General features: G+C 22.9%; 1 protein-coding gene across 1 annotated transcript in view; it reads right to left on the reverse strand.

The window, feature by feature from the left end:
• The window catches only part of LOC112598682, a 147,830-nt gene that overhangs the window by 34,571 nt on the left and 101,213 nt on the right, over positions 1–12,046 (reverse strand). Inside the window, exon 8 of the mRNA XM_025345218.1 lies at positions 7,615–7,691. Coding sequence (XP_025201003.1) covers positions 7,615–7,691 — 77 coding nt within the window. The remainder of the gene's footprint in view (positions 1–7,614; positions 7,692–12,046) is intronic.

The following is a 12,046-nucleotide window of genomic DNA, read 5'->3' on the forward strand; positions in this document are numbered from 1 at the left end:
TAATTCTCGCCCAAACAGTAGTTTTAGTTGACTAAACCCTCGCCCAAACGGTATATAGTTATTCGCCCAAACGGACTATATTTTGGGTCGATTCGCCCAAACGGTCTACGCCCAAAAAATTGCCCTAGTTACGTCACTGAGTTGATCTATAATATAATCAATATATACTTGCTAGTATGAGAAAAACAATTGTACAAGCAACTTATACATCTATTTTTAAATAATTAAAAATACAACAATAATTGTTTTACTTTGTGAACAGGGTTAAGGGTTTTTTTTTTTAAAAAAATTATATATTTCTATTTTTATAATATGTGACTAGTTTTTTAGCCGAGTATTACAGATGTGAAAATATTTATAAAAATTGAATATGTACTCATATTGTATGTTCCATATCTACTTAAAATGTTACTGGGTTTATGTAGCACGTATGATAAAAACAAGTGAATTGTTTAAAAGTTTTAGTACCTACCAAAACTTTAGACTTTTCAAAACAAAAATATAAGCTTTAATAATAAAATTATTAAAGAATATAAAGGGTTAAAGATTATAAATTAGAATACTTGGGACATTTTCAGTGGATTTTTCTATAACAATTTGACAATTTTTAATAACAAAAAAATCTATTCAATAATTTAATAGTAAACTAGATAACAATTTGAAGTTCAGTAAATTATGACGAATCAAATCTATTAAATAATCTAAAAAAAACTATCAAACGTCATTGCAGTGAAACATTGATAATAAAATTGATTTACCTCTCTGAATCTCAAGTATGGTAACACATTTAAAAAATAATGTAATCGATGAAATTTACTCAAATTAGCAATGGTCCATAACGATAGACATCAAATTTAAAAATTGCCAAACATAATACTATTATAATATTATTTTTCGTCATTTTAATTGAAATTAATATTACTTAAAACCACCAAAATCTGAATAACTGTGTAATTAAAACCTAAAAAATTGATAAAAAAAAAAATAAATAAATACCTAAAAGAAAAAAAAGTAGAATAAATATTTACTGAATAATAAATATCATATTAATAAAAAATAAATAAAAAAATAAGTCTATCTGATGGATACTAATATTTTCTTTATTGTTTCCGATGGAATTTGTATTACAATATTTTTACCATCTTAACCCAATATCTCAAACGGTTGTCAGTTGTAGATAAATAAATAAATTATTAAGATACCTTTGGGTCTTGCTTTAATGAAGCAATTTATAAAGTTTAATCTCTTCTGTATAAACAAAATAAATGATTATAGAATAATGTAATGTCTCTGCACATATGTTAAAAAGTTTATTGATCGACCAGTTTCAGGATTTAATACTTCAATAATTAAAATATTCAATACGCACGAATGCATATTCATTTCGTTTTTAATATCCAACGATTGGAAAGTAATCTTTTGTTTTTTACTAGTTCATATTATTCATAAACTTTTTTTTGTTGTTGTCATTAAAAAAATATTGTGATTTTGTCATTATTCTTATCATATAGTATATTAAATAATAATTAACGGCATTCATAATATTATTGTTAAATTCGTATGTGTTTTGATTAAATTTCATTGTTATATTATATTCATAATATGTGCTTGAAGTTGATTTTTTAATATCACATTTTATTTTGATTTATTCGCCAAACGTTGGTTATTTCAGTTTTATCTGACACGTGATATGTCAACACAAATTAAATTCGAATTATTTTCGAATATTTCTGTTTTTAATACATTAAAATGTATCTAATTTGTTTGATTATTTTAAAAGTAATAAAGTTTTGCGATTTAAAATTACTATTAAAGTTACGTTGAGTATATGGTATTTGAATCACTGAGCCCATATTTGCCTTTTTTGCAGATCATACTCGTATACTTGAAAGTTTTAAATTTTCTTTCTCTATGGCGTCGAAATGTTGAAGTTATTATTCAAATACAATTTATGTTTTTACTTAGTCTAAGAATATTTTTGTTTTAAAAATATTAATTCAACAAAGAAATATTTTGTTTAAAATATTATTTCATTATAGAATTCAAATTTTAAATCTATTAAAAATAATTATTTATTAAAGTAAATGAGTTGTATGTATATATATAGTATATTATATTATATACCTATAATCTATAAAAATATAATAATTAATAGATTTACTTTATTAATTGCATACTTTGCACAATAAAATTTGAATTAAATATATTTTAATTGATGGATTTCCGTTTTATAATAAGTAGTTTCTAAAATGACGTACTTTTTCTTAAACCCTTCGAAGAGAAGATATATAATACACTGTTTGTTAAGAATATCGATGATCTAAATTAGATCCATGGATTAACTAAAATTCATATTCGTAATCCTAGATTACGTATCTATAATATTATTTAAGAAATTATTACTTGTATAGATGCAATAAAACTCATAGATTTAATCTGTCATTTATTTATTGTTTGAAATGTAAAGCCATTTATTTGTGTTTTCACAAACGTTTGGAACAGATAAATTTAGAATTTGATAGTACCAAATGAATTGAGCACACTAAAGTTAAATACCCGACCCGGTTTTATTTTTGGTTTTTATATTATAATTATTAAAGCCGATACCAATAATATGTGAGTTACTTGTTTTGAAGCTATTTATTCCTCATAATAACACGTTTGATATAAGGATTATATATTACTATTTAATATGAACTTATTTTATCACAGGATGAAAATTCGTGAAGTCGAATAGTCATTTGTGAACTGTAGAACTCAAACTTTAAACGAATGGTTTTAAAAAATAATTAATTAAAGAAGATATTATATGGATTAATAAGGGTGTACCGTAAACGTAAAAAAACTATAATAATGTCAATAATTTAATTTTGATAATTATGAAGTAGATACGTGTTATATAGTTATACTATATAATCATGCACTATCTAAATATAAGGAAATAATATAAGTACATAAATATAAATAAGTCCAGAATAATTATATTGATTATAAAAAATAAAAATGTTTATCGTAAAATAAACTATTACAGGAAAAAAAAAAATTGAATTGTCACATTACAACAAATTATTGTAATTGAAGAGGATGAAGTAACATGTAAAATCTTCTGTACAGAATAAAATCTGAATGATATCTGCACTTAAATAAGACTCAGCCGTCCAATAGTAACTATTCATGAGAGTTTCAGTTTAAACAGTTTTGAAAAAACATTTAAGACCAATGAAACCAAAATACACAATTCTAAGAATTTTTAACGTGTTTTTAAGGTGGTTGCATTTTTATTTTTGTGGGCATTTCAATAATCCAATTGAAACTACTTAAAGTACGCTGTAAAATACTATTCATGAAAATTAATTTGGATTATTTTGTCCTTTTGTTAGTGGCGTACGTCAAGATAAGCTTTTTTACATTTATATGAATTACCAAAAATATCATGAAATATTTTAAGGAATTAAAATCAGTATTTTTTAGAAAAATTAATCTAAAAATTAAAATTTATTGTGAATCTAAACAAATTTATATTTTTAGTTAGTAAAATTGATTATATGAAAATATTATATCATTGTTAAATGTTATATTACTATACATTGAAAACATTTTAATGATAACAACAACTACAATAGTAGTGATAAAACGCCATCTATCACAATGAATATTGTTGAATCAAAAAATCCAAATAAAAATCATAACTGGAACTGCTCTATTCCGATGTACAATTACATACAAATATTATAATAGTTTATAACTCGTAGTTACTATGTGCACTGTATAGTTTAAGATCACAAGAATACATATTTATAAACAGGGTGATTTACTAATAATGTTAGTAAAATGTATATACTTACAAAGACCACATTTTAATTTTATTTTTTTCCCATGTCATTTAAGGAACGTCCTGTGGTGATACCTCCTTTTTTATAAAACGTATATGTACACATAAATCAAAATATAAGCGAATACTCTCTGACTTATCAAACTCTATATTGCTCTATGGATAATTTATTTATAGTTTATGACAATAAATTTAAAAACTATTTATGAGGAAATAATTATTGCGCTGTGACCCTTACTAGTGGGATACCTTTAGATTTTCGTAGGGAAACTCGAAAAAAAGGTTTGAAAGATATAGAAATTAAAATGGTTTTAAAATTATAGTTATTAAAAAATTTTCGAATATATATATATATATATATATATATATATATATATATATAACATGTGTATGTACTAGCGACTAGCGTGTATATAAAACCACTATTATTAAATATTTTATGGTTATTTTTGAATGGTATAAAATATGGTTTTTAAGTAATTCCCAAGATTAGAATTTGTATAACAGCAATTTTATAAAAAAAAGATGGGGGTGTAAATCATTGAGTATATTTGATAACAATAATTTTAGAATCTGCAGGAGTCGGTATGCTTTATGTATCACAAAAATAATATACATTGCGTGCGTTTTTCGTTTTATCGTGGAAGACAAGTTAATAAGGGTGATTATTTCCTTATCATCGACAAATGGTTCAGGAGTGGTTGCGCTCAAGATTCCGTTTTATCGTACAACGGAGTACCCATGTGACCTACAAAGTATATACCTATATGTACGTTGGTGAGAACAATCTCGGCTGAGTATATAGTGCAATTTTTATTATTTTATCTCCTAGTTATAAGACAGAGGTTCCCAAACGTTTCTGTTCACTGTATTTTAGTTTATTACCCGTATAGTAGTTTGAGAACCATTGCAGTGGCCTAGTATCAAATTATACGGGGCGCATTCCGCCAAAACGTTATCGTCGTGCTTCGAATGTGCACACACATAATAATAATAATAATATTAAACCATACATTATTCAAGGTGGCACAATAATAATAAGGAATATAAGGATTGCCATTTAACGCAGTTAGACAGACGCGGAGCCGAGTGATTGTTAAAAAGTGTGGCACCGGATTTATGGTTTTTAATAACGTGGCGCCCGTCGGTTACGAGTAAAATATATAATGTATATACATATACATATAATATGTACTACGTTCTGCTTTCCGTACGATGTATTACATTATATTATGCGTCCAGACGTTCGTGAGAGCGTCCTATTTCTAGTACGACTACAATTGTTAAGGGTTTCGTGGGGTGAATGTGACTTTCATTTCGGATAAATGACTAAAAGTATGAACTATAGTATAGATACGTATACCTAACCTATAGTACTGCAAGTTTATAATGATATGATATTAGATGGTAGCTGGGGCTAGAGTTAGTATTGTCAAATTAAACGGCAATAATCAACTAGAACTGTGGATAGGTAAAAGTTTCATTTCCTATCAAAATATGAAATAATTACAACAGGAAGAAAACGAGCGATTCCGACTCGTTAGACTAAACAAAAATAAACGAAAATAAAGAGGTGAAGTTCGCTCACTTCTTCATTAGATTGACATTAAATATGGAATTTCAGAACAGAGAAGTAAGTTTCTTTTTTTTTTTTTTTTTTAATAATTATTGTAATATTATTTTCTCTTCTTTTAGTTTTCGTTTTTATTTCTTCAATTCTTTTTTCCGCTGCTGCACTAGCAAGTCAAATGAATTTAATCACGAGCGTTTAATTAAACGTTTGATTGAAAGACGCAAGAACAAAGAGTAACGGCTATTAATTAAACTTTCAAGTGGAAAACGTTTTGTGGAAACTGCTTAAACCTTTATAGGTGCCCACTGAGCCCTGTAAGAGAGGGAATATTATATTATTATATACCTTTTTATCTATGAATACGAGTCTGCTTGGACAAACCGTTTAAACAAACATTTTATTATACTCGGAATGTTCATTGCGTTTATCCTTTTTTATGCATTTATGAACTTTATAAAAAAATTGACTTTAAATCATTTAACTCAGACAACTTCTGGTAATAATAAAATTTATGTTAGTAAACGCTATAAACTCTGTATGGTAGAAGTCTCAACGTTAAGAATATAATTTACATTGTGCGTATCTTTTACCGTTATATTTGTATTTAAAATTTTTTTTCTTATTGAAAATAATATTTTATACATACAATGAACGATACATATAAAATAAAAAATGAAAATGCCAATATATCACCTATGAATAAAAAAAAAGTAAAAACAAAAGGTGAGACATTAACAAGTTACAATTTTAAAGCTAGTTAAAGTATTTATTTATATAACTTTTAGCTTTTTCAAATTAATTTGAACAATAATATATTAAGATGAATTCATGATTATGTACATTTATAGTTGTGTTTAAAACTAATTCATTAATTATTTTTTAGTATAATCAAGCTGTGTAAAATCATTTAAAATTAAAATAATAAAATTGATATTCTTTAATTTAAGTATTTAGATGACATAATATTGTACAAAACGTACAGTAAAAATGAATGGTATAGAAATCATTAGGTAGTTATTATTTGAAAAAGTTTAAAAGTACACAATTTTGATGCATCTCCTAGGTGATAATAATTAAAACATATTAATGGTATAATTTTCAAATAAATTACGTTTCCCATAATTTTTAACTTTTAGAAACAAATATATTATTTATTTACATATAACTTGATGGATTTAACATTGATTTATTTTAAATAATTTTGGTTGTTTTTTTTTTCATTTTGCCTACCATTAGGGAATCACACATTCAATTTCTGTTGGTTTAAAGTGTTGTGTGATTAATCAAAAATAGTACCAATGACATTTTTAAGTTTAGCCCGTATAGGATCAAGTGTAAAGAATTTCAAAATTGTTGTTCATTTAAATTAACATTATTTTAACCACCTTATTGTTTTGATTCTAATTGTTCGTGTTTAATGTTTTGATATAGTTGGATTTTAATATTTTAGGTAAACAAATGGAAATAAATAAAATTAAATAATAAAATAAGTCTAAAAAATATTTTATTTAGGTTATTGCATTTGAAGGGAATTTTTAGTTTCGGGTTTAGAGTTAAGAATTTAATTATTATATTATAATTATTATTATAGTATTTTATTATAACAATTTTTTTTTCGTAAATATATTTTTAGTTGTCCATACTCATAATACCCGTTTAATAAATGTATTAAATATACTTTTTGTAACAAACCGATGATAATCTTATTAAATGGTTTTATTCCCTTTTAAATATAGAAAATCCACTTGAAATTAATTCTAATATAAATTAATATTTATACAAGTTTATATAACTAATAATCATGATAGGTACATAAATTATTAAATTCGTTTTATTTTTAATCTTTTTTAAAGGAAAATTTTTGATTACGATGAAAATCCTCTTTATATTATATATTATAAAATATTGTGTATTATGTTTATACATTTTAAAACAAAAACCTTGTTTACAAAAAAGAGCAATTTAAATAATATTTTGGATTCATGTTTACGTTTTAGTGGATAATCATTGTTGTGAGTAAATATATTCTTATTATAATGATAAAATTGAAATTAAATATGCGCGTTAATATCTGATATATGTACCAACAAACATTTTAATGGAATAATATGTTGTAATTAAATTTGTATATAAATAATGAATTTTTCTATTTGATGTTTGCTGCAGTAATTATAAAATAAAATAATTTGCAATAATACATTTCACTTACCCAAATGTTTGGAAATAGTTCTTTTAATTTCGTGTTCACCGTTAATAAGTCCATTGGTTCTACGCTGAGATTTATCTCTGAAAAATAAAAACTAATATATAATATATGTATATGAGATCCTAACTCGAAATAGTAAACATTTTTTTTAAGTATTAAGCTGATGTTATTTTTTATTTTTTAAAAGTCCACAATATTAAATATTCATAAAGGCTTGAATAATTATTTTTAATATACATTTTATTTTTTGTAATTTAAAATATAATGAAATAATTTTTTGAATTGGATAGTATCATATAAATAATAACATTGGTTAAAAAAATGTATGAAAAGATTATATTTGAATCACAATCTTACGACAAATCATTTAACAATAACATTTTTTTAAACTTTCTAGCTAGTTACACAATTCATTAACAAGAACACATAGATATTATGAAGATATTTATAATTATCTTTGAAATAACTATTTTGTATTATTTTTAATACCTAGTTCTAATAGTCTTAGATAAACTATGATTTTTCATAACAAATTCCCAAATTTTATTTAATATATTCAATTTCAATTCTTTAATTTGTTTCAAGTATAACTTATAATCACATTTATTTTAACTAAAATGAATAAAACATCATTAGTCAAGCGGTATATTTGTTTCATATTATTATTATAAATCCTTTATTCTTTTAAAGTTTATCTTAAATTTTGAAGTTTTAAAATACTTGAGTAGTTTAGTGATATAAGAAAATGTTATTTTTTGTGTTGAATAATAATAGTTATTGTATAAATATTTGTTTACCACATTGTAACTTACAAAAGCTTTTAGAGTATAATTTAAGTAAAAAAGCTGTTTGGTGATTGTTTTTATATTTATATACTTATAGTGCATATCTAGTTTTCATAAAATATTAATAACATAATAAGTTACCCATTATAACATCTTAGCTTTTAAATAAATTTACACGTAAAGTGGTATTATAATTAATTATTAAAACTCAACATCAAAACCGTTGGCGTTTCCAACAAATCCCTAGAATAATAAATTGCATGTAAATCATATTTTAAATTATTTTAAATTATAGTGAGTAGTTAAAAATGGTAATATAAATGTTATTCAATGCTCTACACTCTCTACAGGATAGATACTACTTGAACTAATTTTAAAAATATCCAAAGAATTCTAATTAAATTATTTTTTTACAGTAAGTTGTTATTAACAGTGTAATAGTATTCAAATGTTCTTTATAATATTTGTATTAATTTTTAATTTACGTCTGCTGTTGAAACTAATGGGTGTTTGGTATATAATAAATAATAATTTATACATATTGTATATAATATATTTCATTTAAATTGTAATAGTTCGAAAAAAAACTCATTCATTAAATCAATACATAAAACAACAAAAATAGTTAGATATTTTTGTAATTTATGTATTTTTAAGTTCATCATTAGTAGTGATATTTTAATGAACAAATTTAAGTGCCATACCGTATGTTTACCGTTGAAACTGTACAAAAATTATACACATTTTGCAATTAGAAATAAACAATATTTAATGAATTAATGCCTTTGTAATAGTTTTATTTGTTGTAAAAAAATCGTGATTAATTTTATTTATAAAATATTATGTGGTAAGTAATATCTATTTTTGATAGACTGAAGATAACAAATTATTAATAATAAACAGATTTAGAAAAAAAATAGTGGAATATTAAGTATAAATAATTATATAATATTATAGTTTCAAAACTAAAAATATTTTACGTTTATTTTATGTTTATTTAATTTTTTTGAAAAGGATTTACATTGAGAATATACTTTAACTGAATGGCACTGAAATTTATTGTTTTAATAACATTTATACCAAATGCAATATTATACATATAAACTCATAAACTACATATTCTATAAATATATTATTATAAGACTTTATAACTTTTTTATAATTTTAACATTATTAAAAAGAAAAAAAATAATATAAATTATTTAACAAATAAATTATATTTTTACTATAGACATTTTAAAATACAACATATTATTAAATACATTTAAAAAAAAATAATAATAAATAAATAAGTAATAAGAAAAAACCTGTATATTTAAGTTTAATAGTAATATATCAAAAAAAAAAGTTTAATAGATACCTTCAGCATTATAATGTCTTAATATTTATTAGATTGGTAAGTGTGAGATCACAGAATAATTTTATCAATCTTTTTTTTTTTTATGTATTATAAATTAAAATTTTTCAACACACAGGGTGTTATTACAAGTATTTTGACAGTTTTAAAATTGTATATGTAACATATTTATAACATAAGTAATATTGATAATATACGGTTTATACAAATAGAATATGGAATATATTGTAGATATTTATCAATCTAAGATTAATAGGTAAATACTAAGAATATGTATATGACCAAATTTTCCAGCATACATTTATAGTGTGCAAAACAGTAATAATGATCGGAACTGACAAAAAAAAATAATTTACTCACATATAACCTATAGCGCAATAAAACCCAAAATAAAGTTGTGTATACATACTATACACAAACCGTTTAAATATAATTACATATAATCGCTTTAAATTCCCTGGAGATTCTCTCAGCTGTAAAAACATATCTAAGTTCAAATGACCTTAACCACATTGACAAAATTAAAGTTAAATTACTTTTTATATTTGATTTTTAGTATATTATGAAAAAAATAAATATATTTTAAGTTGGGTAAGTTCATAATATTATATTAATATGAATATTAAATGAAAATTAAATGTTATTATATGAATTATGACTATTATTAAATATAAGTATAGTTGAGTATTAAACAAAAAATATTTAAGATAATATATTTGAATTTTTTATGACATCATTACGCATATTTTATTAAATATCAACCCTTTCTTTTTTAAACCATAGAAATGTGTTATATATATATAACGATTATGACTAACCAACTTTTGTATACTCATTTATCACTACATGTTTTTAACGAAATACATCTATTGTTTAACTCCAGCACTAATAATACGTATATTAAGTACACTATAATATATTTAGACTTATATTACCGGTATTTTTTTAGTGATTAGGAATGATATTTCATAAAAACAATTCAATGATACACTTTTAATAGCATGAAATTTAAGATAAACATAATATCAATTAGGCAGTAGTTATATACTATTTCGACGTTTAATTTTCCCGTTAAAACGACATTGAATGAGTAATAAATTAAAAATTTTGATCATTATTTCTTAACTTTCAATGGCATTACATACAATTTGCGTTATCTAACTATTTCAGTTTAAATGATACAAGTTTTAATTTACAACTAGTCTATTGAATAATAGTTGCTATTAAAATATATTATAAAACTTACAATTAAATAAATCACAGTTAATTATTTAGATACAATTTTTTATAATGTTATTATTTTCACTGATTAAATTATGCCAATAACATAATTATTAGTTCTAAGTCTGAACACAGGTATAGAGCTATATTGATTTAACAATATGTTTGATTTATACTAGTATTTTCAGAAAAACAATTTTTCTATAATAAAATCTAAAAAAAAAAAGACTAACTTAAGAGATTTAAAAATAATATCTTAATAGTTTTTGAGAAAACCATTAAAACATTAATCATAAAGCAAACACCCATTTTCAGACAAATATTTACAATTAATAAATCAATAGGTTAGGTAAGATTAAAAACATTTTTCAAATATTATGATTTATCATTTTTCTTAAAATTAAAATCTCCGTTCCTGGAGTTTATTCAAATCTTATGGTATGCTTTTGTTGTTAATAATAATATAATTTTATACTCATACTTATATTAAATATCCAAAATTATACATTTCTAATTATTAACTAGGTACCTATGTTATATACTATGCTTTAAATAAATAAATATTTCTTGAAATTATGAAGTCTTATAAGTTACTATAATGCTTACAGCAAGTACCTATTATTAAGTTTAGTATCAAATTTAACAATATCTAACTTTTAGTTATTAGAAACTCTTGGAATTTTTAACTAAACTGGGCTCGTTATCTGATTACTACTCTTCGAGAAATGTTATACGAGTTTACCCTTTGGCCATTTTGACACCTTAAACTTTCAATTGGAAACTGTCAAAGTTTTACATTTATGGTGTCTGTTTGAACCTCTCATCCAATTAAACTTCTGTATTTTATGGCTAATCGAGTAACAGTACTTTTATTTGTTGTGCGTTAAATTAAATTTCAAAATAATACAATTAACAATAATCTAAGATAATTTTAACGTTTATCAGTTGTCCCTTATAAAATATATTAATAAAAATACTTAAAATTAAAATACAATAATACCTATGCACAATTTGTCGTATGAATATTATTACAAATTTAACTTAATTTACTACAGACTTAATGGCAAATTTA

This window comes from Melanaphis sacchari, unplaced genomic scaffold (genome assembly GCF_002803265.2).
Source record: "Melanaphis sacchari strain LSU unplaced genomic scaffold, SCAv2.0 Contig4_pilon_pilon, whole genome shotgun sequence".
NCBI classification, from domain to species: Eukaryota; Metazoa; Arthropoda; class Insecta; order Hemiptera; family Aphididae; genus Melanaphis; species Melanaphis sacchari.